Genomic DNA, 25,072 nt, shown 5'->3' with positions numbered 1-25,072 from the left:
GAGACGGAGTGATAAACTGGCGACTGGCTTATAAAATGACCGGATAAAAACTTAAAGCTGTGGCTTTTGGTTTCAGTTCCCTCTCAGCTTGCCGGGAATCATCATTACCTTATACGTTATTCCGGGGATTGCGAAATCGCTTCAAATACACATACGTATGAGAAGTTACACGCTAAATTGTCTGGAGGTACATACATTGCCAGTATTAAACATTAAAGATCGTAAAATATGGACAATTACACGTCGGACTCAAGTGATTCGGATAATCCAACGAAAACTTTGGATTTCTCGTATCTTTCGTTGGACTCGGATGCTGTGAAGGAACGTTTGGGATCTATAAAAGATCCCGAGAGTGTCGAGACAATATTACTACATCAGAATCAATTGAATCACGCACCGGGTAACATAACAAAATTCACCAATTTACATCTGCTCGACTTGTCGAATTGTGGACTTTCCGAACTGCCAGATTTTTTAAGCGATTGCCCGCTTACCACGTTGGTTGCGAAAAATAACAACCTGTCCAATGACTCCTTGCCGAAAACATTTGAGGCTTTTTCAACACTGAGGGAACTCAATCTGAGTGGCAATCGATTGACCGAATTTCCCGAACAAGTCTTACAACTGACAGCACTCCGATATCTCTACCTTGGAGGCAACGGTATATCGAGGATCACAAAAGATATATGGAAATTGCAACGGTAATTACATTTGGCTCTTTTAAAAGATACGTCATTTTTTAACGCACGGAGATAAACTCCATTAATCAGATATTAATTGCCGCGTATGAATAATTATTCAGAAATTGATTTTACTTCAGATTGCAAATTCTATCGATGGGAGGAAATAGTTTAACCGATGTTCCATCGACGCTCGGTCAACTCACAACTTTGCACGCACTGATCCTATGCGATAACATGCTCGAGAGTTTACCCGGATCGATTGCTAATTTGAAGAACTTGAAATCGTTGTTATTGCACAAAAACAGGCTCAAAACATTACCTACTGAAATAATAACACTAAGCTGCCTTACAGAGGTTTGTATTTCCACGATTATCAGGTATTATATGCATAATTGAGACCTTAAGGTCATGTTATTTTCTAGAAAAATTACATGCAAAGAACAAAGTCGCACGAAGAACAAGATACCACAGAAAAATAATTCGTACTAACAATAAGAAATTAAAAATATATGTCATTATACTGAAGTTCTAATCGGATTGTGAACTTTCGATTTTTTTCCAGTTGTCATTGCGTGACAATCCTTTGGTGGTTCGATTTGTGTCTGACATGACTCATGATCCTCCGTCATTATTGGAACTGGCGGCACGTGTTATTAAAATTAATAATATTCACTACGGCAAAGAGGATTTGCCGAAAAATTTAACCGATTACCTAAACAGCGGCCATTGCTGCGTTAATCCAAATTGCAAAGGTACGAACGATACTTTCTGGTTTACGCTTCGTCGATAAATAAATTTCATTTCCAGACAACAATAATCGGTGAACGCAATTGTAGATGAACAACCCGAATATTATCCGAATCTCAAGTTCGACCAATATATATTGCACATTTTATATCTTCCAATTACGAACATTTCGAATATTGACCGATATTACGCTTGCAGTGGAAGTATATTTCTTACATTCGAAGAAACGTTTATTATCTTTTAACTCTTGTCAGCAGTAATTTGTATATATACCCCACAAGTAAATCCGTCGGTCTTTTTTCAGTCCGATTACGGAACTTCTTTGTTGTACTGCTTGAGCAGCAAATTATATTCTGCCTCTGAATTAATTGCACATAAGAGCACTCGGATGAGTAATGTTGTTTGTTACATAGCAAAATGCATAATTTGCAAAGTTATATGAGGAATAATGCCAGTATTTTGCATTCGTTAAGAGGATGCATATCGATATTTACAGGTATAAAAACAATTTGTACGCTGTACGTAATAAACTGTTGTTTGATTTTTCAGGTGTATTTTTTAACAACAGAATTGAACACATCAAGTTCGTCGACTTTTGTGGAAAATATCGGGTCCCGTTACTACAATACTTATGCAGCAGCAAGTGCATTGATCCAAGATCAAACGATGATAACATAGATAGCAACGGAGTAATGATGCGGAAGGTTCTCTTGGGATGACGATTGCCGGTATATAAAAGTCCCTAAATACGATTACCAATAAGCTGTAACACACGACTAAAAGATGTGCAAGTTGAAGCGTCTAAAATAATTGATGATTATAGATTTATCATTTTACTCGGCGTAGCTTTGCACTCAATTAATTTCCAATACGAGACGAACTATAGTGCCATATTATACATTCAACGTTTCATAAGTTGCAAACGGTTGTACGTATGTATGTATTCATGCTAATGCATAAATTCAGGACGATACTTTGTACTCGTTATAATACGTTGGGTCACAGTTTATTTGTTGATCGGCCTGATTCTATAAAATGTTACATATTTAGGATAATACAAATCTGGGTCACTCGGTCAGATCAACCAACAATTCGTTATCTTGTAATATTTTCGAGACTGTAATATTGCCAGTTTGACACAAACCGAATCAATGTAACTTCCTGGAGTAAAAGAAAAAAAAAAAAAAAAAACGGTATAGTTTACCTGTGCCACAATTTCTGCTTCAATGCGTTCACGTGACGCAATCACGGTGTTCAGTTCCAGTAGAAAGTGAAAAATAAATTAACATGCCTGACATCGTTACTTGCAGTTCTGTTATATCCACAAATGAATTTCTGTAATTAAAAATTATTTTCTTATTTAGCTAGAAAACATGTTTACTGGACTAAAGAACGAACAGTTGGGCGTGAATACTTCGCCACAAAAAATAATTGACATTTCAATGAGTGCAATAGAATTTGGAACAATACTTTACCTCTGCCGTAATGTTTGTAGGAATCCCATTGATTTCCGGGAGTGCAGCATTAATGGACAACAGTTCTTGAATCTATTTATCGAATCTCTGTAAAATAGTAGAATTATCAACGATTCTTGCAATGATGTATGTATATTTATGAAAAGAGATAAGTGAAAAGATAAGATCGATCATGAATTTTCTTCATACATATAGACATATTTTTTAACAATTTCGATGTAAACAATAAAATTTAAGATCATTACCGACGATGACTCGAAAGTATGAGATAAACCTTCAATGGTAATTATTACATCACTTTAAAGTGAATGCATAATTGTTAACCTTTATACTGATTAAGAACTTAACAGCTCCATTCTACATGCAATTCTTAACAAAACCACTCTAATACAATTTCCTTAGACGCAATAATAAAGAAATTAGAATGTATTGGACTGTTTTTGTTCGGAATTGCGTGCAGAATGGGGCCTTTAAGCCCTTATTCCGGTTTGAGATACATGGACCTCGATATTCGGAGATAAATACGTCAATATCGAAATCGACCAGAACACACCCTCAACTCCTTATGATGTTCAATTCACCTTGTAAAGGTATATTTATGACTCAATAACACCGATCGTTGAAATTATTATTGCCACACAGGTAGTGAATTGTAAAATGATGAATTTTGGTATTGAAGAATTTCGTCAACGTTATTAATTGCTACCTCATAAAAAATACATCTAGGTATAGTTGGTATTCAAAGCATGAAAATTGTGAAATTGAAGAAATTATGGTTAATCATAGTTAAAATTGACCGTACAATAAAAATCTTGAGCAATAAACAAAATAAATTTCTATACATATCTGGCTTTTAATCAATGAAGTTGATATTAAATTATTTTTATCTACAGTAAGAGTTAGTCCAAGAGTTGTGGAACTACGACTATTTTTTATGGGTGCTATGAGCTTTTCTACATGTAAAAACGTTATTGTTTTATACTATTTGCATTAAATTCACAGATGTATGGCGATAAGGCATAGAATTTCGATTTTTGACGTACAAAATCGTTACAACGTGCTAAAATATAATAAGTCTGTGAGGTCGGAAGTTTCAAGTCAATTCGCATACTATATAAAGTTATCTTCACAATTATTTGCGAATAACAGATAAATCACGGGACTATTAATAGGTACCTATGACAATAGAATGTTGTATACCTATTAACATTGATGTTAATATTTTATTGTTAAATAAACCACAAAAAATGTACAGTAATAATTATATCATGTTGTGTCTCTATCGAGACAATTAATTTCCGCGTAACACATTTAATTGTATGCTACAGTATCATCAGAGTATCATGTAAAACTAGAAACATTGAAAAAAACGGAACGAAATAATTATTTTATAATTATTTATATTCATGTAATAATTAATTAATTAATTAATTGATAATAATAATAATAATAATAATAAGTAATGGTAATAAGAAGAATAGTTACTAAAATTATCGTATAGGTACTTATATATTTCATATTTCGCTATTTGTCGAAGTTTTTATTTTAAACATATTATATAGGCTTATTTTATAGTAATTGTTATTTTATGCAATCCTATGTTATTAATTTCTCTAGTATCATACATTCACAAGTAACATTAAAGATTTTTTTTCGCGAATTTTTTAAATATCATTTCTATAATATTTATTTTTGAATCTTAAAAGCAATGAATATTGTAAATATACATAAATAGTGGCGTCGCTCGCGAGATAACAACAGACAGTATTGATAATAACTGAACCCCTGAACCCATTACGTTAATCTTAAACTGTTTTGTTTTGTTGAAATTTAGTTCTATTTTTTTTTTTTTTTATTCGTTTCAGGGCCGCAATATTCGAGCATAGATTGCAAGGTATATCATAAGCAACAAATTTCACAATCACCTGTGAAAAATCTGCAACTCTGAGATCATTTTCGAGCAATTCTAAGGTCTTACAAGCGTTTTGAAAAACTTCAAAATAACGGACTTCTGAAGAGGATGGTATCGGCGCGGCATTTGGAACTAATCGTTCCAAGGCCCTTTCGAATTCAAATTTCAGTGAACTCTTTTTATTCTATTCGAAGGTCAATAAAGAAAATTCGAAAACACTAAAAAGAAAACATAAGTTAATTCTATCTTAGGATGCGCTTGGCTCTTAGTACGATTAGATCACCAACTTTAGATCCAGCATACATTCTGTAACGGGTAACTTTCTCTTTCGGCGTTTGTTTGAAAATATCAAAAAGTATAGGTGAGAATTGTATCATTTATTAATAACAACGAAGCTGTACACTTGTCTTCTGTGTTTTTAACGTTATACGTACGTTGCGCATGGGTATATATTTCCATTGTCTACGTAAATCAGTATTTAAAATAATGATGATCGTTTCGAATTGCACTGCGAGATATTTCACAATTTATTACAATAGATGCGAAAACCTTCGTTTTCTGGCATTTTTCACTGAGATCAGTGCCTCGAAACTACCGTTGTCGCATATTTGAAATCATTCGATCCCAAAAAAAATTGGCATCAATATCTTATTGGCAAGATAAAGAGAACGATGATCTTTAAGCCGTTCTTATTCTAATCAAATTGTAAGCATCGGATATTGGATTTTGCTTGTGTACAAGCAGATGTCATGAAATGGAATGACATATTCATTTGCGGTCTGTAAATCTTAAGCTTACATTCCACGTTATAGATATACCAATTCTATACTAGCGAGTGCGGCCAGTTCTGATATGATGCAATATGGAACAAGAAATTCATAGAATAAATAAAACCGCGTTTCTTTTGAAACATTTAATGAACTGGTCAATTTTCTCCCAATCCTCCCTTACCTAACGCAATAACATGTTTTCGACTATAACATACGGTACATATTTCGCGGATAGACGGCGCATCGAACTTAACTGAAGTGCAGTATTATACAAAATTAATGCGGATAATAAATATGAAATATTGCATATAAGAGATGATGCATAAAGAGTACAACCCGATTGATCCATCACTCTGATATGGTTAATCTAAGTAGACAATTGAAGTATATTACGAAATCTTTATATTCAAGACCTAAAGTAACGTGTTGAGTGTATTTATGGTGTATTATTTATATATATAATAATATATAATACATAATTATATATATATTTGTATGCATATCCGTCGTCTTGTAGTTTAAGTTTAATTTTTTATTTTTTTTTTTACTCTATTTATTATTGTATTGGTATAGTGATAAAGTATACAGCGATTCCTACTGCCAATATAATTAATATTTTTTCGTAATAGTGTATTCTCGTTTTTCTCAAGTATACTACTCACATATAGTATGACAGTATCATCTATGTTTAATCTAATTGCAAGTGTATCGGAAAAGAAACTATTAAATACCGACAGCGATATTGTGATACAAAATCTATTCAGACTGTTTATGTATAAAACAAAATAGTTTTTCGAGCACAATATCGTATAATTGCGTTTGAAAATTTTCCAAACCGTAAAAGTGCGCAGATTTAGCAAGTAGCTGTTGCGTGGTGCACCAATCATTCCAATGACCATCCGTTAAAGTTTCTGCGATCTCATGTTAATCAACGCGGCATATATGTGATATTCAACAATTTTTTTACCGGTACATTCTCAAGTGTGGCTAATTATTTGATAATAATAATAATTATTATTTATGTAGCATTTTGTACAATTTTCTTTTTCATTCCCACCGCTGAACCCTCTAAATATCTTAGTCCTACATCTTATTCGAAATTTCTTTTTTTTTTTTTTCAATTTAAAATGCAAATAAGCTGAACAGACTTACCATTAAATGTGTCTGCACAACGACGGGCAATTTTTATGCGATACATTTCTTTTGATTTACATAATTTATATTCAAATGTACGAATCATCACCATTTTCATTGAATTTTGTTAAACGTTACTTAAAGTAAATGTAATAAAGTGAAACTATTCGAATATTAGTTATCACCACGTCTCAAAGATCTTGAATTCAGTTTCTCGTTTCTTTCAAAATTTAAATACACATATCCACATGCAAATAGATCAGAAGCAAACATTAAAGATGAAATCGCTTATATGACCAGTGCTGCATAAGACCATACAATTATTTATAATTGAATAATTTGTTGATCGAACAATTTTACATAAAGCAGTTCAATGATAAATTTGAATTTTAAAACATAACTGCTCGAGCAATCCTATTGAAATTAATTTTCCTTGTGTGGCAAGTAGCAACGAACAGACATAGATACAAATCTTAATCATAAGTAAATTTCAATTAATTTACAACCAGAAATGAATTGAAAAACACATACTGCTTCCAAATTTGCCTGCTCTTATGTCAACATATTATAACATATTCAACATATACAACATATTCTTTTTTATTTCAACTTTGAAAAAATTAGTCACATATTAGTATTCCAACCTGTTCTGAACTAAAGTTTTACACCACGCAATTTCTGTTAATTATCGCGTAATCTTGAATTATCTTGAATTAATCTTAAATTTAGGTGAACCTGCTTTCTATATAGTTATTATATTTATATGAGATTGATAGCAAGTAAATAGATAATTCTCCCACTTTTTTCATCGATTAATGCATTTCTTTCATCAATATATATGTATATAATATTGACGTCCGTACGTTGCTCCTGATATACCTAGGTAGATATTTAAAATTTTTCCAAGTTGCCAGGGTTGTCCATTCCTTCGTTATTAACGTCTAGTTTATTTTATTATGAGAAATTAGGAATTGACATCCCTATGCAACATATGAAAACTTTTTTGTTATAATTCTCCATGAACCTGGTGAAAAGCTATTATACAAGTAAATAATTGGTCGACCTGAAGGAAACGAAGAAAAAGAAAACTTCAGTTTATATCACGTCAGCATCGTAAAAAATTCATCCCTATATTTTTCCAAACAATCGGCACCTTAAAAGAAATTCAGCACTACCATAACTTACAACTTACTCTTAAATATATACATATATATATATTATATATATATATATGTATATGTATGATGTGTACTTTTCTTTTACATTAACAAAAAAATGGAACGAATAAAAAAAAAAAAAAAAAAACCGAAAGAAAAAATATTACAAATTGAAAGAAAGTTCACACCTGTAATTCTATAAATTTATGATTAGGAATATTTACTTTTAATTAGGGTATCATAGTGGTGAAAAAATGTATATGTTCTAGCGCAGTTTTTGTCCTTTACACATTAAATTTCGAAGCCGCTTAGACTATTTTAGTTATTCATAGCTAGCGATCGTGTTTAATTTTTATTTTTTTTTTCATACTTCGTATTTTTTGACATATTAAGATAATATTTTTCTTAACAATTTGCAAGTTATAAATCATCTTTCGTCAATAGGTACTCCAGTATTTGTCAAGCATTAGCAATTGTTTGAGATAGTTCTTTTTTTTCTTAAAAAAGATATCTAGATACATTTCCATGTATCGGGACAATTGCTAAGGCATATAAACAACAGTGCGTTGCTCTTGTCAGGCAATAGTAGAAATGCGAAACATAAAAACAAGTGTACGGAAAATTAAAAATATCCATGAATCCACGTTTGTTTGGCAATCTTCGAAACAGCAACATGACATTTTTATATAGGTATATACACAGTGTTACTTTACAATGATCCTTTCTTATAATTAGATACACTTCCTCTTCTGGCATCACGATCATATAACACGAGTCCAAAGCATTCTTCTTCAACAGGGCCAAAATATGATCGACAGAACTATATTACTTTCAGAGAATGTGTAAGTGCTATGAATTGTGCATGCTTTGGATTGACACACGTGTTTTGATCCATTATTGGAGAAAATTGACAGTGTTCAAAAGCGAAATGATGATAGAAAACTTTTTGACAAGCCGCATTATAAACTTGATGTGTGTTGTGAAACAAGGCACATCTTGTTCAGAGATTAGAAAGTTCGATTGGTTAATCTATTTGAGGAAGGATATTGATGCATAGGTACATACTTCCTCGGATATTTCATTTTCATGACAATTTGGATATTAGTTTTGATTATAATGATGAATTTATTTACCTTAAAGCAGCCTATGGTCAGAACTAATGTGACACGAATTATAATTTCGTATACATTTATACATGCATGTATATACAATACAGATCTATTATATACATGCACGCATAACATTAACAATGAACATTAATTACACTTAACTATGTTACGAAACTATGAATGACAGGTGAGAATGCCATATGGTGAGGATTAATAAGAATTAACCTTTCTATCCACATTTTTTAGTTTTTTTTTTCCTTTTTTTTATACAATAATAATATTATCCTTATAATTATTATTTTGCATACCTTTGCTATTTAAATTAATGTAATATAATATAGATATATAAATAATATACAGATACGAATCTAGAGAGATAGACATATTGTATATATATTTATATACGTATAAGTGTACAATATTAGACTTTCACTATATTACACGGGTATATCACCCCCCCCCCCCCGCCCTTCCTTCCTCCCGCCCTCTTTTATCCATATTGGTGTGATTGAAGTGTTGCCACGAGCTTTGAAAAATCAAAGACAACAGAAACCAGAAATTAATTAATTCAGCCACTTTTTCCAACCAGTTTGCAACTGGAATATTGTAGAATGATGACTGCATTGCAGTAATACCGTGGCTAGATAACTAGTTGGGATACTGTAGGGTGGATCAAAACCAGTAATAATGCAGTTGTCCGAAAGATGCCAAGGGGTTTATTTATACGTCATACGATTAGGAGCAATTCTTCAATGTCACCTAAGTTTCACTTTGTAAATATTCACACTTAAGCCTCAAAACACTAATGCAAAACTACTACTCATATTAGAACACATTGCTTGGTAAGAATCGTTGATCGAAAGTAGGTTCGGATATCCACACTATTCTCAATGCAGTCATTAGTCATTAAAAAATCCTAGACATCTAGAATTAAAGGTAGATTAGATTAAATCGAGCTAATTCAATCAATTTATTTATTCACAATAATAATTACGATAAATAATCAACAATCTGTTAAGGCGTGCGATTCAAACTTCGTGTCTTATTACCATTCACAGCGTTATTTGACCTCCTCGGTTTTGAATTTAATGTTTTTCTCCGCCTGAAATACGAAATAACTTATTATAATCAAAGTATGACGTTTTGAGAAAGGACCAACTTCTATTTTTAGTTGTGCCTGTTGAAAAATTTAAGTATAATAAACAGAGTCCTAAGATAAATAAATTATTTACGTAAAATTATTAAAACTGGCAATTCAATGCCATTATCATGTTATAAGCAACACATGTCGACTTACGATTTGCTATTTCACTTTTTTTTCAATCGGAGTAGGTGAATATTGTAAGCCAGAGATTGCAGTCCAAAAGTTGTTAATTTTGAATATTGATTTTAATCGATAATTTAGAATCAAAACTATAGCGTATCGTTAAACGGAGCAATCATGGAAAACTTAATGAAATATCAACATTTATAAAATTCTAAAACGAATGGTCAGCTCTTTCTTCTTTTTAAAGAAGGAAATCAACGGTTCAGGTACGTCCATTCCTATATTATTGCCAACAATGGTTTATCCACCATCTGTAGTAAATGAGTACGACCAAAATGTGCTCTCATGATGCTGTAGTCTCGTCCTGCCAAACTGCGACGTGTCTAATGCAATAATGGAACAGTGAAATTCCCACATATTCGATACACGTCAAAGACTATTTACGTTTTCATGTTTTCGCCTCGCGCACAGACGTACCTTTCTCAATTCCCATTATCAGCAGCTTTTCTTTGCAATATTATGATATGCATGTCTGTAGGTATACTAAACAGTATATATCGTGTAGATACGAACAAAATGCAAAACAGCTTACTGTTCGAAAAGTTAAGTAAGAATGAAAAACGTAACTGTTTACCCTTTCGTCAGATAATTTATATCGATCAGAAAAAATGAAAAATCCACGTTACTAACCGTCTCCAAGCATATGTCCAACCAGGGAACAATATTTTCAATGTAAGCTAATTTTCACAAAAATTGAAGAAACAAAAAACAAAAGAGAGAAGAAATATCTAGACAATCAGCAGAATAAATATGGTAAATATGGAAGTCGAAAGAGAAACCGTCTTTACAAGTATGCAGTTCGTATCATGAAAATTTAATTGGAAACTCATTTTAATATGGCTGCACTTTCTATTCAACTATACTTTGACAATAATATAATTAGCTGATAACATTTTTGTCTAAGTTCTCTCTAGTCATGTTAGAAATACGTGTTTAAGGTTTCAAATATCGTCTTACGACGATTCGTTCGCACACACTTCGAGCATTTGAATGAAACACACTTATAATATTATCTGTAGTAATCACATGTGTTAAAGTTTGAACACAAAAATTAAAAATACTACTACACGTATTATATGTACAGGATATTTCACTTGGTACAGAATATCGTACGATTATTTTAGTATTTCTCTACCTTCTAAAACTTTTTTACCAGCACAACATTTTTTCTGGCTCTTTTTCTTTTCCTTTTAAACCATGGTTCTTGGTCTGTAATAAATGAAACGTCATGTACTTATCGTAATGAGAGTTTAATGTAGCGTGTACTTCAATCCGACTGGCATTTTTTTCAAGCTAGCTTCGTAATTACTTAAAAAGACGATGCAAGCAATATTTTTGCTACTAAATCTTAGATTACATATTTTCAACTAACATGTTGCTTTTTACGTTGACGGAAGAGGCTTCTAGTTCTAACCAGTCCCCATATTGTAGACTAATTCCATAGCGGCAACAGAACTTTTGCCTGGACTTTATACAATTCGTGACAGTTTCTTTCAAATATTCTACTCACAACTTAATTTCTTTTTTTCAATTTTAATGCTGTTAAATTGCTTTAAGCCATTTAGTCAGAGTTTGCAAAGACACATGAATAAATTTAAAAGCGAAGCTTTCAATTGGTTCGTGTATACAAAATAAAGAATATTATATGTAAGAATATTTTTCAGAACTCGAGTTAGTTAATCGTATGAACTTGTCAATGCGAAGCCATACATGGAAATATTTTAGAGAAACCTTATACTTTGGTAAAATTCGTCTAACACGATTTTAGTACCAATTTCCATTACCAGTGCCGGACTAATACTTTATATAAATTGCTGTTCAAGAAAATACTAAAAGTCTGAGCTGTGTGAACATAATGTGATTAAGTGTATAAAAAATCAAGAGTGTAAGCTTGATGAAAACTGTACAATAGTCCAGGAGGGTCTGCGCAGAGAGTCTCGATTCAGTTTAGAATGTTAGAATGCTACATCCTCTTCAGAAGCTCTCAAAGTTATTTTCAGGGTATTCTAGTATAATTTCTTTAATTTTTTAAAATGTAAAAAAATGAATTCTAAGCCATGTTCGACTGGCTTGGGTCCGTGTTTTGTGTGGTGGTCGGTGTACTGATGTTTGCGCTATTATCGCTAGAGTTACCGCTGGCTCCTGCAGCTGCATTAGTAGCTTCTGACTGGGCACCAGGATTATCCGATGGTTGCATGTACTTTGGGATTAGGATAGGAGTCAGGGTTGGTTGAATTTGCAGTTCCTGTTCCGTGAAGTTGAAAAGAGGTGGAAGTTCACGACCATTTGGCAATCGAGTACATTGCTCCCTCAATTCGTTGAAAAATGAATGAGCACAGGCTTGCAGGGGCGTCATTCGCAAGGATGGCGTGTACTCTAGAAGTCGGGCAACAAGTTCCATTGCTTCGGGCGGTGTACGTGCCCTAAATACCTAAAAGCCCAAGAATTCGTTATGAAAAGATATGATTCACATTTCGAATTCTTAATTTTCTACCAATGACATAACGTAGTATTCCGGATTTAAATTACACCTTCAGTTTGGTTGGGCACTGCATTTTTATATATGTAAAATCCGTAGAGGAGGAAACTAGATAATAAGTGAAATTTCAACTGAAGTATGTGGAATTGTAATTTTGTTTAGTTTTTATCGGAATGAAAATTTATTCCATTTGACTGCTTTTCCTCAGTAAAATGAGTATTGTTTACTTGAAAAAGCAATGAAACTAAAAGCTTAACTGTGAGAAAAGACGATTCTTGTCTACTATTCATATTGCTAGATTGATACCACGAAAAAAAAAAAAAAGGTTTCGAGTTGCTCCTATACGTTTCTATAAAAACTGAATGATGACTTTACACCAAAGTATCAGTCAACTCAACTTGTGGTCCAACTACGAAGTAATACTGGTCCAACATTCGCCATCTGCCAAAGTAAATCGAGGCTATGACAAAGCTGTACTATTGACATTACTATGAGTTTGTGTCGTGAGTAGTAGCCACACTGTGCAGCAAATATTGGTAATGCATTGTAGTGTTTGAGTGTAGCAGTATTAAATTGTGTTTTAAATACACTGAAAATTCATTCGTGATCATACGCGTCCTGCACACAATGTATCATTAAAAGTAGAGCACTTATAGCAGCTGTTACATAGAGAGTCAGATACTTTTAATTTGGACTAGCTTAACCATCAATATTCACTTACAAATAAAATAATATTTGACAATAATTTATAGCTCTATCTGTACGTATTTTAAACAACTGCTAACCATACATGTACTTAAAGCACAGACCACCTGCGAATTCAGAGCTCTTCGGTTCAGTGCAACAGAAGACCTCCGAACGGGTTGAAGTAATCGTAATTCGTCCTCAATTTGTTTATTGTGTAGAACAGATATACCAAAATATTAGAGTAAGTGATATTTTTATACTTGCTAGCGATTGCAAGACACTACACGTGATACATCAGGGTTAGTGGTGTTAGCTGCGATTGCTTCGCTTAGAAGTATTCATATTTTTTAGCTGTATTTTGTTAGTTCCAGTTTGCAAAATGAGAAGAATAGAAAAAAAGAATAAAATAAAAAAAGGAGAAGAAATTCATTACAGCCATAACACGTTCCAAGATATATCACTTACTCTAATTTTTTGGTGCTCGGTCGAACATTTAGGCGCGCTCATTCGTTGAAGCATTAACTGTAACCACGAGTACAAGTTTTGGTTGATCAACAATGATTAACAAAGGATTTTACCCATGCAGAATCGACTAGTTTCTCAAAGTGCACTTGAACAATGGTCGATTCCATAACGCAGTACGTATAGACAATTATATTAATTTGATGTTCTATGTCTGTTATGACTATCATGACGTTAAATACAATACCTGATGTGTGCATATGAGGTAAATGTGATGCTTCAAGTATTTTGTTCACAATGTTCAAAACACCACATATATACGTACTGTGTAGATTTCGTTGAAATAAAATTTAGAGGCACGTATAAGTCGATTCACCTGGTCAGGCTTCTAGACAAGTTGATCAAAGTTATTTTGTGCACAGAAATCCAATTTTCTACCGTATTTGATAGTTGACAATGATAAACGATAGCCAGTTTCATAATAACGTGTGAAGAAATATTACCCTTGATTACTCCTTCTATTCTTATTCATATATTTATACAACACTGATCGACGTTCCAAAAACATTTTGTACTGTACCATAAAGTTATAAATTGATGTAAAAGAAAATACCTTTTGCCAGGGATGTGACTTGATCTGAGGGAATTTAAATTCTGTATAGTTGGGGTTCATTTCTCTGATTTGTTCACGAGTCGGTGTGCCAAGAACTTTTATGATCTCGACAAGTTGATCGACGCCACTATCGCCAGGGAATATTGGCTGACCAAGTAATAATTCTGCTAGCACACAGCCTGCACTCCATACATCTTCAATCACAAAGAGAAAAGGATGTGATCATCATAGTAGCATATGAATTATTGATGTTTATGGTTATAACTAGGAATGTTCATTATTTATATATTATTCATTCATCCATGAGTTGCAAAATATTTTTCATTTCACTTTCCTCAACCCTTCGTAAGAAAATGAAAGAACTAAACTTACCAATCTTTGTGGTGTAGTCAATTGCACCGAAAATGAGTTCTGGTGCACGATAATAGCGACTACAAATATAGGATACATTTGGTTCACCCTTAACCAAATGTTTGGCTGAACCAAAATCGCAGAGCTTAAGCACGCCCGTTTCCGGATCCAAAAGAAGATTTTGCGGTTTGATATCTCTGTGGCATATTCCCAACGAATGAATGTATGCTAATGACCGGAAAAGCTGGTACATGTATAGCTGAAATTAAAAAATTGACATCATCAAGATCCGGCTTTCATTTATAAATAAGTATTTTGTAAAATACTCCAGAAACGTTTCATAAAAGTATGCACAAATTTCGTACAATGTTACGTTTGTGTACATTAAAAAATAGCAAATAAAAATCACACAACACACGTGTTTGTATATATAGAAAGAATTATGTTATGTAAGCATTCATGCCGTCATCTCGCTGATTATCAATATTATTATTATCATGACTATCATGTGGAAAGTATATTTTATACTATTTCAGTTGCGTCGCAGAATAATGCCAGTACGAGATATCGAAAGGCTATCATCGAAGTTATCAAGTTTTGTTATCAGTTTATTGCACGTACGCTAATTGCAAAAATAGCACCAAACAGATTGTTTGAAGAACATTATCTATTAGTCAATTAATGGATCATAAATAAAGTATAGATGGAATGTGCAGCTGCATAATTTTTCTTATCGAGGTTCTTTGACGTGTACTTTCACTTATTCATTTAGGCCGCAGTGAGAATGCTAAATTTGTACCTTCCGAATTGCAATCGTTTACTTTAAAATAGCCTGATTGATTCACAATAAATATTAACATAAAAGGTTCATTTAGCAAACTTAAAATAGAAAAGTGTGAAAATGTTTGGACAATTAATAAGATACTAACCAATAATCGCTAAAAAAGAGTAAGATAAGAGAAGCTTGGAGTTAAACGTACCTTGATGAAACTGATGGGTATCGTTTGTTTGCTTTTGCTATAGTGTCTGGCCACTTTGTACACAGTTTCTGGGATGTATTCCAGCACTAGATTGAGATACACCTCGTCTTTCTGTAGATAAATAAAGACCATGTATTTGTTAAATAATATATTCTGGTTGAATTCAAATTTGTTACCGCAGCCATAGGGCCTCAAATATTATGTAATATCACTCAAATTTATTTCCATTATGTGTTATTGCATTGTTTATACTAGCACGTGTAACTATGCTGTATTTTGTATCAAGCCTAAAATTATCAGTATTATCATCATTATTGTATCAAGTTACTCAAGATATTCTGAGTAAATAGGATTCGATCACAACGTTATGAGTGTAGACATATTCAAAATAAAAGCAAAATAAATAATGAAATTAATAGGAAATAAAGTGTACAATCTGCATTAGTAAGTGTAATAAATAGCAGGAAGTGGTAAATGCTAGCAAGTTGTAATAAAATTACCTGTAAACACAGGTATCGGAACATCGTATTACTAAACTGTGTTATCTTGAATAAGTAAAATGGTAATTTCTGTACTGAAAATCTAGTTTTCATTTGGCATTCGTGAATTCAGATTTTTCCTAGGGTTCTTATCCATTAAATGTAGACTATAAACGATAAATTATGATAATTTTCTATAACTAGCAAAGCGCATTAGATTCTAGATCCAACATTAAGTCCAGAAGTGTTTCAATATCCTTGTTGTAATAAGCATCAAGACCTAGGGCAAATTTATAAAAAGGATTTTCGAACTACTGGGTCCGTTTCACTTACGTCAACATGAAAAACTGGGTTAGTCGCGGTTAAGATGTTCTATAAAAATAACATAACAATGATTCTGCATTAAACTAAAATAGATATTTCTAGTTGACACACTATTTCAGGGTGGCAGTGAATAAGTATTTTTTCATTGAAAAAACTGAAATAATTACTTGTGATCGGTCAAAATTCAACCAAGGTATTTCTGACCGTACAAATGTTCGATAAACCTATCGTTTATTTTTTACTATTCGTTACACAAAATTGGCCATCTATCAACAACTTGAAATCACTAAATTGAAAGTCATCAGAAACTAAAGATTCTGTCAGTTTGTACCAGTGATAATTACACAGGAGACGTGTCGATTGTTCTCAATGGTTGCAACCATTCGATTATGAAAGAATCGTGATTTATCATATTCCGATCATGAAAATAAAATGATAAAGTAGAGCGAGTTGTGGACTCATTGAAATTCAGCTTCCGCCCTGCCAATCGAACTTCTATAAGAGCATGCCAAACAATTTCATTGATAGGTCATCCTAATCGGCTGCTTTGCTATTTCTGTGCGATAGTAACATTTGTGGACGGAATATCCAGTTTGTTAAATCGTATAAATATATAATCGAGACTAATATTGGTATACGTATACGTAAAGTAATAGAAATTACCTTATCACCACTAGAATAGAAGAAATATTTAAGTTTTACGATGTTGCAATGCTCTAGACGTCGCATGATTTGAAGTTCCCTGTTCTGAAAAAATAACAATTAAGATTAATTACGCTTGTTCTTATATCTATATCTACACTGTTATATATACTTTCTTCTAAATTCAACAATAAATATCTCGTTACCTTAAATCGTTTATCCTGAAGGACTTTTTTGATGGCAACCATTTCGCCGGTGTCGCACAACTTGGCCTGGTAAACGACACCGAAGCTTCCATTTCCGATGACTTTGGTGTCGGTGTAGGCAACTTCTTGAGGACGGTCCGGCCCAGCTCCTGCACTTGCCACTACGGTGGTCACCTTGCTGCCATCCTTGCCTGCATTGTACATCGCACCACCCATAGAAACAACCGAAAACCACAACGCTACAGTACAGCGAAAGTAATAGAAGAAAAATAAATTTCTACTGCGGCGCAATACGCACGAAGAAAGCCAAAAAATACTCTCCAGAACGAGCCACTAATATTCGGAATATCATATACAGTATCAAAATTTTATTCCAGCCTCGTTGCTATCTTGAATTTCAATGGTGGATAAATCGAGTCTATGCATTTGAAGGAATATGAGTTGATGTGAGTTTGTTATGAAAAAAAAGATGCCGCAACTTTTTTTAGCGATCATACGAATAGCCTGCAGAATTTCGCGACGCTCGGAACTTTGGTCTGAAGGAATCATATTAAAAACAGCATATTGGATTAGAGTATAATAGGGCTTAGGATTCTTAGATGATGTTGTACGATATACGAGATGTTTTTTTTTTTAGAAGCTATGTACTTCGGCTGAAGCAAAAATAGATTTTCAACAGGTCATAAGAGGCTGTATATAAGAAAAGCTATTTTAAGAAAAATAAGCTCATCGTTAAACGAGAGAAATTAGTGATTACAATCATAACAACAAACCTGGTGGCAATTTAAAGAAAAGTATAACGGTAATGGGTATAAAGAATGCGTATATTTTTCGTCGTTTGTGTAACTGGGCTTGCAAATGACGAGTGTCAAAAGTAAATTAGGCATGCAGAGAGAAAGATATAGGGTAAGTTATTATCAACAACAGGAAATTTGAAACGTGCATACAAGTAGCTGCTAAGCGATTATTTCTAATTATATGCTAAGCCTTCCGGTGGTAGAATTGAAGGCTGTAGCGCTATTTTGGCGTCATGATGCTTCACACACACACACACACCCATATATATATATATATATTTGTACATATACTGTACGGCACTGCTGCAGTTTCGGAGAGGAATAGCGCAAATGTGCACGTTCGTTTGATTCTAACGTCGATATAGAGTTTGCGTAATATTTGGCTTTTATTTCTGGGACGTAGAGAACCATTATTATTACTCAAGTCTCGGTTCAAAGACCCATGAAGTATACGTATAATTACAGACATCTCACCTAACAAACAAATGTTTAAAAAAACTGAACGATTCTCTTGATACTCAGAGAAATATCTACGATTCGTTCGAAATATCTCACAGGATCATCGTCGAACCGTTTAACCGCAGCGAATAGTAACGATTTAAGATTGTGTATTTTCTAGCATCTACTGCGAGCAATTTGCGTCAGTTAAAGTACTTCAGTCACTTTGAAGATAAAAAAATAAATAAAATAAAACACTTTGTCGCTTTTCTTTTGTGCTCAATTCACACACCGCAGTCATCTCATTGTCAGACCAGATCAAAGTAAAATTTGCACAAGAGTTCTCATGACTCGTGTGCAAGCTCACATGCCAAGGCTCACAATTAACACAACTTCCTCGGCCAATATTGACTGGAAATATATTATCTTGCGAAGTACAGACATGCGTCAACCTGCCGGCAAACTAAAGATGTAGTAATTTTCTAATATTACCGAAGACTAACGTCGATAACTCGAGTCGTATTCGCCTGAAAAATAGGGCTAAGGTGTGGATAATAAAGATGTAAGGAACTCGCGTTTATGGCTCAGTCGGAGCTAATTGACTTTGTTCTGAGACTTTTCACTCACTGGAACGCGATAAATATCTTCATCTGTCAACCGTTAAGGCTGTTCTGATACAGCAAGAATTACTTCTCGTTATAATAATTCAAAAAGCAAAGAAACGACCAGGCAGAAAGTTCGCGTTCGTTGAACCTTTGAGGCAAATTGAGGCAGGATGTAACAGTGATAAGAGACCGGATACTTTTTAACCATACGTTTGGTACTTTGCGAAGTGCTAATTGCAAGATACTTTAGCAACAATAATGAGAACGCATTCTTATCACGATTAATAGTCAACATTCGAGTGCTCGATCCTTATTATGTGAGCATGAATGAGAAAAATGATAACTTGGCCATTTAATATATCGAGAAAAAAAAAAGTGAGTTATTTTTCGTTTGCTTTGATTTTATAAAACTTCTCTCTCAAGCGACACTATCTATTTCTACTCTCGTATGCATTAGAGTTTTTTTGCAAAATCATCGCACAAAATGTCATACCAATACTGCTCGCCGTTAAATCTCTACTGCTCTGCTTCGTGTTGGAAACTGTTGCTGCTTTCATTCGATGTTCATACTTGGAACGAATTAGCAATGATATATAATGAAAGATTTCCTGCCGTGTATTTTATTTATATTTTTTGTATTTACTTATGATTATTTTTCAATGATTTTTTTACTGGCCTAAATTCATTTTCGCTCCATCCTGTCACTTTGACAGTTGAATGGCAGTATCTTGGTCGATGCAGCTCGCAAAAAAGACAAAAAAAAAACAGCACGGTAAAAAGGAAAAACGGACGATCGAATGATAACTTTTTCTGCCAAAAGAGCGAAATTGCGATCGAATATTTTCTTTACCGTTAGCCTACAATAAACACGAGATGTGCCGATACTTAGAATAAGGTAATAAAATCATTTTTACGCCGATCAATACAGCGTAAGTGTTGCAGTATCTTCTGCCGTGAATTTTTACTACGATTACATCAAAAGTCAATTGATATTCGCATGATATTTTCAAGGACTTCGGTTATATCCTTCATTATAATGAAAATGATACTTGAAATCATTGTCAATCGGTTGAAACCTATACAGAGACCTTTCTAAAAGGATCGGGTTTTTTTTCATTCATATTGTGGGCGTATACAAGAGGACTGTTCTCAATTACAATTACGTTCTGACCTAAATTTGAATTTACAAAGAGAAAAGAGGTCAAGAAAATGTAGCCACTGCCAAATTGGCGTGGCTCATTCCAACCTTGAGGGGTGGAGAGAGAAAGAGAGGGAGAGAGAGAGAAGTATAAAGAGTTATTTCTTATTACCTGTATTACACGAGTTTTCAACAAATTTTACAACTCTTGCCTGTAAACATCGTACACGGCATAAGCATGTAAATAGCATAGCATACGATATTGAAATGGTTAATCATGCTCGATAAATGAAGCCGCCATATTTGTCACGCGTAACCGCTGTACGATACGTATATACTTATATGTATTACATATATATGTATGTTGATGAGCTATTTTCTCCTATGTACGTAATCCGAGCGAACACCTGCTGAGAGTTATGCGGTTTCGCCCTGCTTCTAATAGCAAAAACCTATCACGATTCGCATCTAGGTACGTACGTGGTGTATACGTAACGTTGTTACAATACTCGCGGGTACTTATTGCGTAGGAACGGCGCGGCACAATAAATTAATGCATAAAACCAAATGAATATTCAGATCGTACGAGGAGCTGAAGTTAAGCAAACGTCTCGCTTGCCAACGCGTATATTTATAAGCATATAGTTCGAACAGTACACCTACTTCAACGACAAACAGCTACGTTTCACAAAGATTCACCTAGCCTTAAGTCAAACGTAAGCCTTAGAACATAAAAAAGGGGGAGAAAATTACAACCGAAGTAGCTCTCGGCTTTTGACTTTTATGAAAGCAATAATTTTTGACTTGGGTAAACGTGGAAGCTTGTCGACTAGTTTTAAGCAGGTCACTTTGCGCTGGCAGTTTGTTTTTCTAACTTGACCGTTACAGAAATCATCACGATAATTGTGTAGACTCGGGATTTGATAAAAACAAAAAAAAAAAACAAAAAAAACTTTGATCAACCGTATGAAAAATTATCCATAACATTCGTAATTTGTCAAGAATTCATTTGCGAGTTACGAGAGCACTTTTTAGCAAATTAAGCAGCAATTAACGATATTGGAGCAACGACATCTTGTCATCTCTGTGCAAGTTGTTCATTTCATACGCATCCATGACTATTTGTCTACAATAATACACAATAATCGGTTTAAAATTTATCCGTCACAATAAAAATTCGTATTCGCCAGACAAAAATACAGACAAATGTATCAAGCACGCGATACGAACACGTGGTTTGATGTATTAATGGCACGTCTAGGTGTACCGAAATATTTCAAAAGCAGACAACAACAAATCTCCATTTTGCTTGTTTCACTCACATTCACGAGCGAGGGTCAAAGCTCCGTCGGAATTTCTTTCTCATTTTATAATCTTCTTCGAAACAACTCCACGAACTGGTATGATAATAATTTATTCACGGATGAAAAAGAGCACCCGCGTTATAGCGCATTATATATAGAGCGTGAAAAAAACTTACGTTTTTTAACACCGAGATTTCGTAAAAATTTGCAAATCTTCTTGTAGGCACTGTCGGCCTCCTTTTCGTTGACTTCCAACGTGCTTTTCGACGCTGGTTTATCGCCCCTTTGACCCGACAGACAGAATTTTGGATAACGCCATTCCTGGCGCGGTTCTGACCAATTCAACGTGTTCGCGGGCGCCATTTATTTGTTTGTTTTATTTTTTTTTTAACAACTTTGTACAAGTATATCGTTCAGCGTACTGGATTATTTCACGTTTTAAGGAAGGTTATACGGTATTTTGCCAATATTCCTCTTTCCGCTTCGTTATAACTGGTTTGGTTACACGTGTAACAAATACGAGTATGTACACACACGGTGAAATTCATTCACGAATTTAAAAAGAAAAATGCAAATCGATCCTTAAATCTTACGGACTCAAAGTCTTGATTTAACCGTCGTAAGCCTGTAAAATCTTCGTTTATATCCGAGTGATATCACTGGAACCACCGCGAATTATCACACATGTGTAAACACAATATTTCGAGACTGACGAACATTTTTATAGGATTTTAAAAAGCAAGAATAGTATTACGGAGAAAAAAGAGTTGAATAATATTCTTCACCTCGAGTAGATATTGAATTATGGATTAGTTGTTGAAATTTGATTATTCGCCGTTTTAGTTTATCGATAAGATTTCCACTTCTCGTCACTCTATGGTTTATACGTAACAACACGTGAGTGATGTATAAGAGGCTGTATAAGATTTTATTTTATGATGTACGTATATTTTTTTTTCGTCTCCGTTATACATCAACAGTTCAATTTACTTCCCCGTGAACATTTGACGAATATTGTTTGTTCGCGGTAAATATTTTGTCAGCGAGTCGGCTCTATTTTTAGCGGTCTGCACGCAGAATATGAGCGATATCAGTTGGTGCAAATAAAGATTTTTCTTCTCTCCTTTTTACGTTTCCACCACTTTCGAGATGTTTCATTTGAAAAAAAAAGAAAAAAAAAAACGTACTACGCGTAAAACACGCTCAAATATTTATTTGCCGTATAATATATCAGCAATAAAAACGAGCCGTGGCGCCGCTGGATTAAATCGCGTATGTGAAGAGAGAAGACCAAATATTATAATCAAATACACTAGATGTGATAATTTTTCCACCTTCGATACCGGAGTGTTGATTTTTATCAGTTTAGTATATTATCATTTATTACAGTCTCCGCGTTAATAGTCGTTCGATTTCGCATATTTGTATATGCTATTCTAATTTCACACACTTGGTCCGTGCACTTGCGACGCTATTATTGGACACGACGACGACGACGACGATGAGCACTGGAAGGCGAGACGAGGTTTAATAACACATGCGACACCACTCTCGATACGATATCCAAATCCAAACAATATATTAATTTTATTCAACGCTGTAGCGCGAAGCCGGGATCGATAAATAATTCACCAGCAACGCAAATCCCTGTTTCTACCGCTGCACAGCGCGATGGATGTCCGGGAATACACTGTAGTCAGGCACTGAACGAACGATTCAGTTATATACGTCACGGTATTTAAACGAGTAATATATAAAAACGGAAAATTACAATAATGATGATTAAAATTACATTATCGACTTGTGAAGAAGAAATGCGATACTTTACATTTCACGTTTCAATGTTACTCGTGATAACGACGCACACATCATTCACGGACACAGAATCTTATCGCCATTCTTCCTTTCTTTTTATCCTCTCAACTCTTCGTTTCTTTTTCAAATCTCCACATACGAACTATACCTACATACAGTTGCGTGAAATTATTTCATCATTAAAATATAAGCGAAAATATGTTAAGCGTGTATGTTTCCTTCGCATTGCAAAAATGATGCGAGCGACGCGGTTCGCGGTTGAAGAAAAACACAAATTTTTCACCAATTTCTTTTGTCATCGTTTGTTCACATGTCGGTGATTAATCGCGCGGAGATTGACGAGGGAATGTTTCTAAAAGTGAAAAAAAAAACCAGCGAGAACGGTCGATACCCCGAGCAATATACACAGATTTAAAGGCAGTAAAGTAAGAAACTGTCGTCGCCGGGTTGAATAACTGTTCACATTTTTAGGTCAGTTCTGGGGGCGACCTGTACGCGGCCGTCTGTTCACCGATCTGATGATATAGCGACTGACGATGAGGGAAGAGGTTGGCTTAGGAGAGAGAAACAGAGAGAAAGAGAGGCGTTTCCGAACCGAGTGGGGAGAATAGACCGACTCGTGTTAAACGTACGTTTACTATACCGCGTACATGTACGATGATTGTACATAGATAAAAATAGCCACAAACCATGCGATTCGAAAAATTCCAAATAACACGACGTGGCATTGGCATAGCTGTATGTGCGTAATAATTGGGAGGGAAATTCTCTCTGTCGGTAAAATCTTTGTTTCACCGAACACAAGCAGCTTTGTTTTTTCTTCTATCCAATTCTATAGTAAATATTGTTGAAAAGTTTGTTGAAAAAACATTCGAGAATCAAGTGTAGCAAAAATAGGAAGTGTGTAAACAGAGCCTTGTTTTTTTTATCATGTGGATAATGGTCAGATTCTTGGAGGGTTTTGGGGTAATAATGATTTCATTTTTACTTGCGGTATAATTTCTATCAAGAGTCGCCGACGAATGGAAAAACAAAAAATTACAAAACCTGTAATACGAGACCGTGGATCAGACGAAATATACGAAATATACGAAGTATACGTAATATGAGAAATATTTTTCCCCAGCACTTAAACTGCGTTATATGCCATCCGTACAAAGAAACAAAATTTTCAAATATAGGATTACAAATATGTTAAATTGTCTTGAAATTTGCGAGAATGTATGAATTAAATTCCTGGTCCCTCTCTCCCTCTTCCTCTCTTCGTGTAATTAATAATTCAACCGTACAGATTACAGTTAATACAATAATAAGATAGTTAATAATAACAATCAATGTATGGTTAAGTATCTGCAAACGTCGCTCTCTATATTTATAAATACATGGGGAATTGGGAAAGCAGCGCGTCACAACGAAATTGGCAAGGATGGAGAAAATC

General features: G+C 34.0%; 2 protein-coding genes across 10 annotated transcripts in view; one reads left to right on the top strand and one right to left on the bottom strand.

Moving 5' to 3' along the window:
- Window positions 1–81: 81 nt before the first annotated feature.
- LOC124185073 (leucine-rich repeat-containing protein 58) lies at window positions 82–3,746 on the top strand. Of its 3 annotated transcripts, none has more exons than XM_046575446.1 (5): window positions 229–701; window positions 821–1,037; window positions 1,246–1,435; window positions 1,980–2,158; window positions 2,926–3,746. In XM_046575446.1, exons 1-4 carry the CDS (start codon window positions 229–231, stop codon window positions 2,147–2,149), a joined length of 1,050 nt encoding a protein of 349 aa, XP_046431402.1. In that variant the 3' UTR covers window positions 2,150–2,158; window positions 2,926–3,746. The 3 variants fall into 3 exon arrangements, with proteins under 3 accessions (XP_046431400.1, XP_046431402.1, XP_046431399.1); XM_046575443.1 differs by having other exon boundaries at window positions 2,795–3,746; XM_046575444.1 differs by lacking the exon at window positions 2,926–3,746 and having other exon boundaries at window positions 82–701; window positions 1,980–2,678.
- A 362-nt stretch (window positions 3,747–4,108) lies between these two features.
- LOC124185072 (glycogen synthase kinase-3 beta) overlaps window positions 4,109–25,072 on the bottom strand; it is a 36,559-nt gene continuing 15,595 nt past the window's right edge. Inside the window, exons 1-8 of one of the 7 annotated variants that reach the window (XM_046575442.1) lie at window positions 23,648–24,164; window positions 17,538–17,728; window positions 17,353–17,436; window positions 15,887–15,997; window positions 14,928–15,165; window positions 14,556–14,749; window positions 13,946–14,002; window positions 4,109–12,745 (exon numbers count right to left, since the gene is read on the bottom strand). In XM_046575442.1, the coding sequence (XP_046431398.1) occupies window positions 12,365–12,745; window positions 13,946–14,002; window positions 14,556–14,749; window positions 14,928–15,165; window positions 15,887–15,997; window positions 17,353–17,436; window positions 17,538–17,579 (1,107 nt within the window). In that variant the 5' untranslated portion in view covers window positions 17,580–17,728; window positions 23,648–24,164 and the 3' untranslated portion in view covers window positions 4,109–12,364. The other 6 variants (XM_046575436.1, XM_046575440.1, XM_046575438.1 and 3 more) reach the window with 6 other exon arrangements.

The sequence above is a fragment of the Neodiprion fabricii genome, chromosome 6 (assembly GCF_021155785.1).
Source record: "Neodiprion fabricii isolate iyNeoFabr1 chromosome 6, iyNeoFabr1.1, whole genome shotgun sequence".
NCBI lineage: Eukaryota > Metazoa > Arthropoda > Insecta > Hymenoptera > Diprionidae > Neodiprion > Neodiprion fabricii.
The sequence above is the reverse complement of the archived record's forward strand: the minus strand, read 5'-3'. Positions and strand labels throughout refer to the sequence as shown.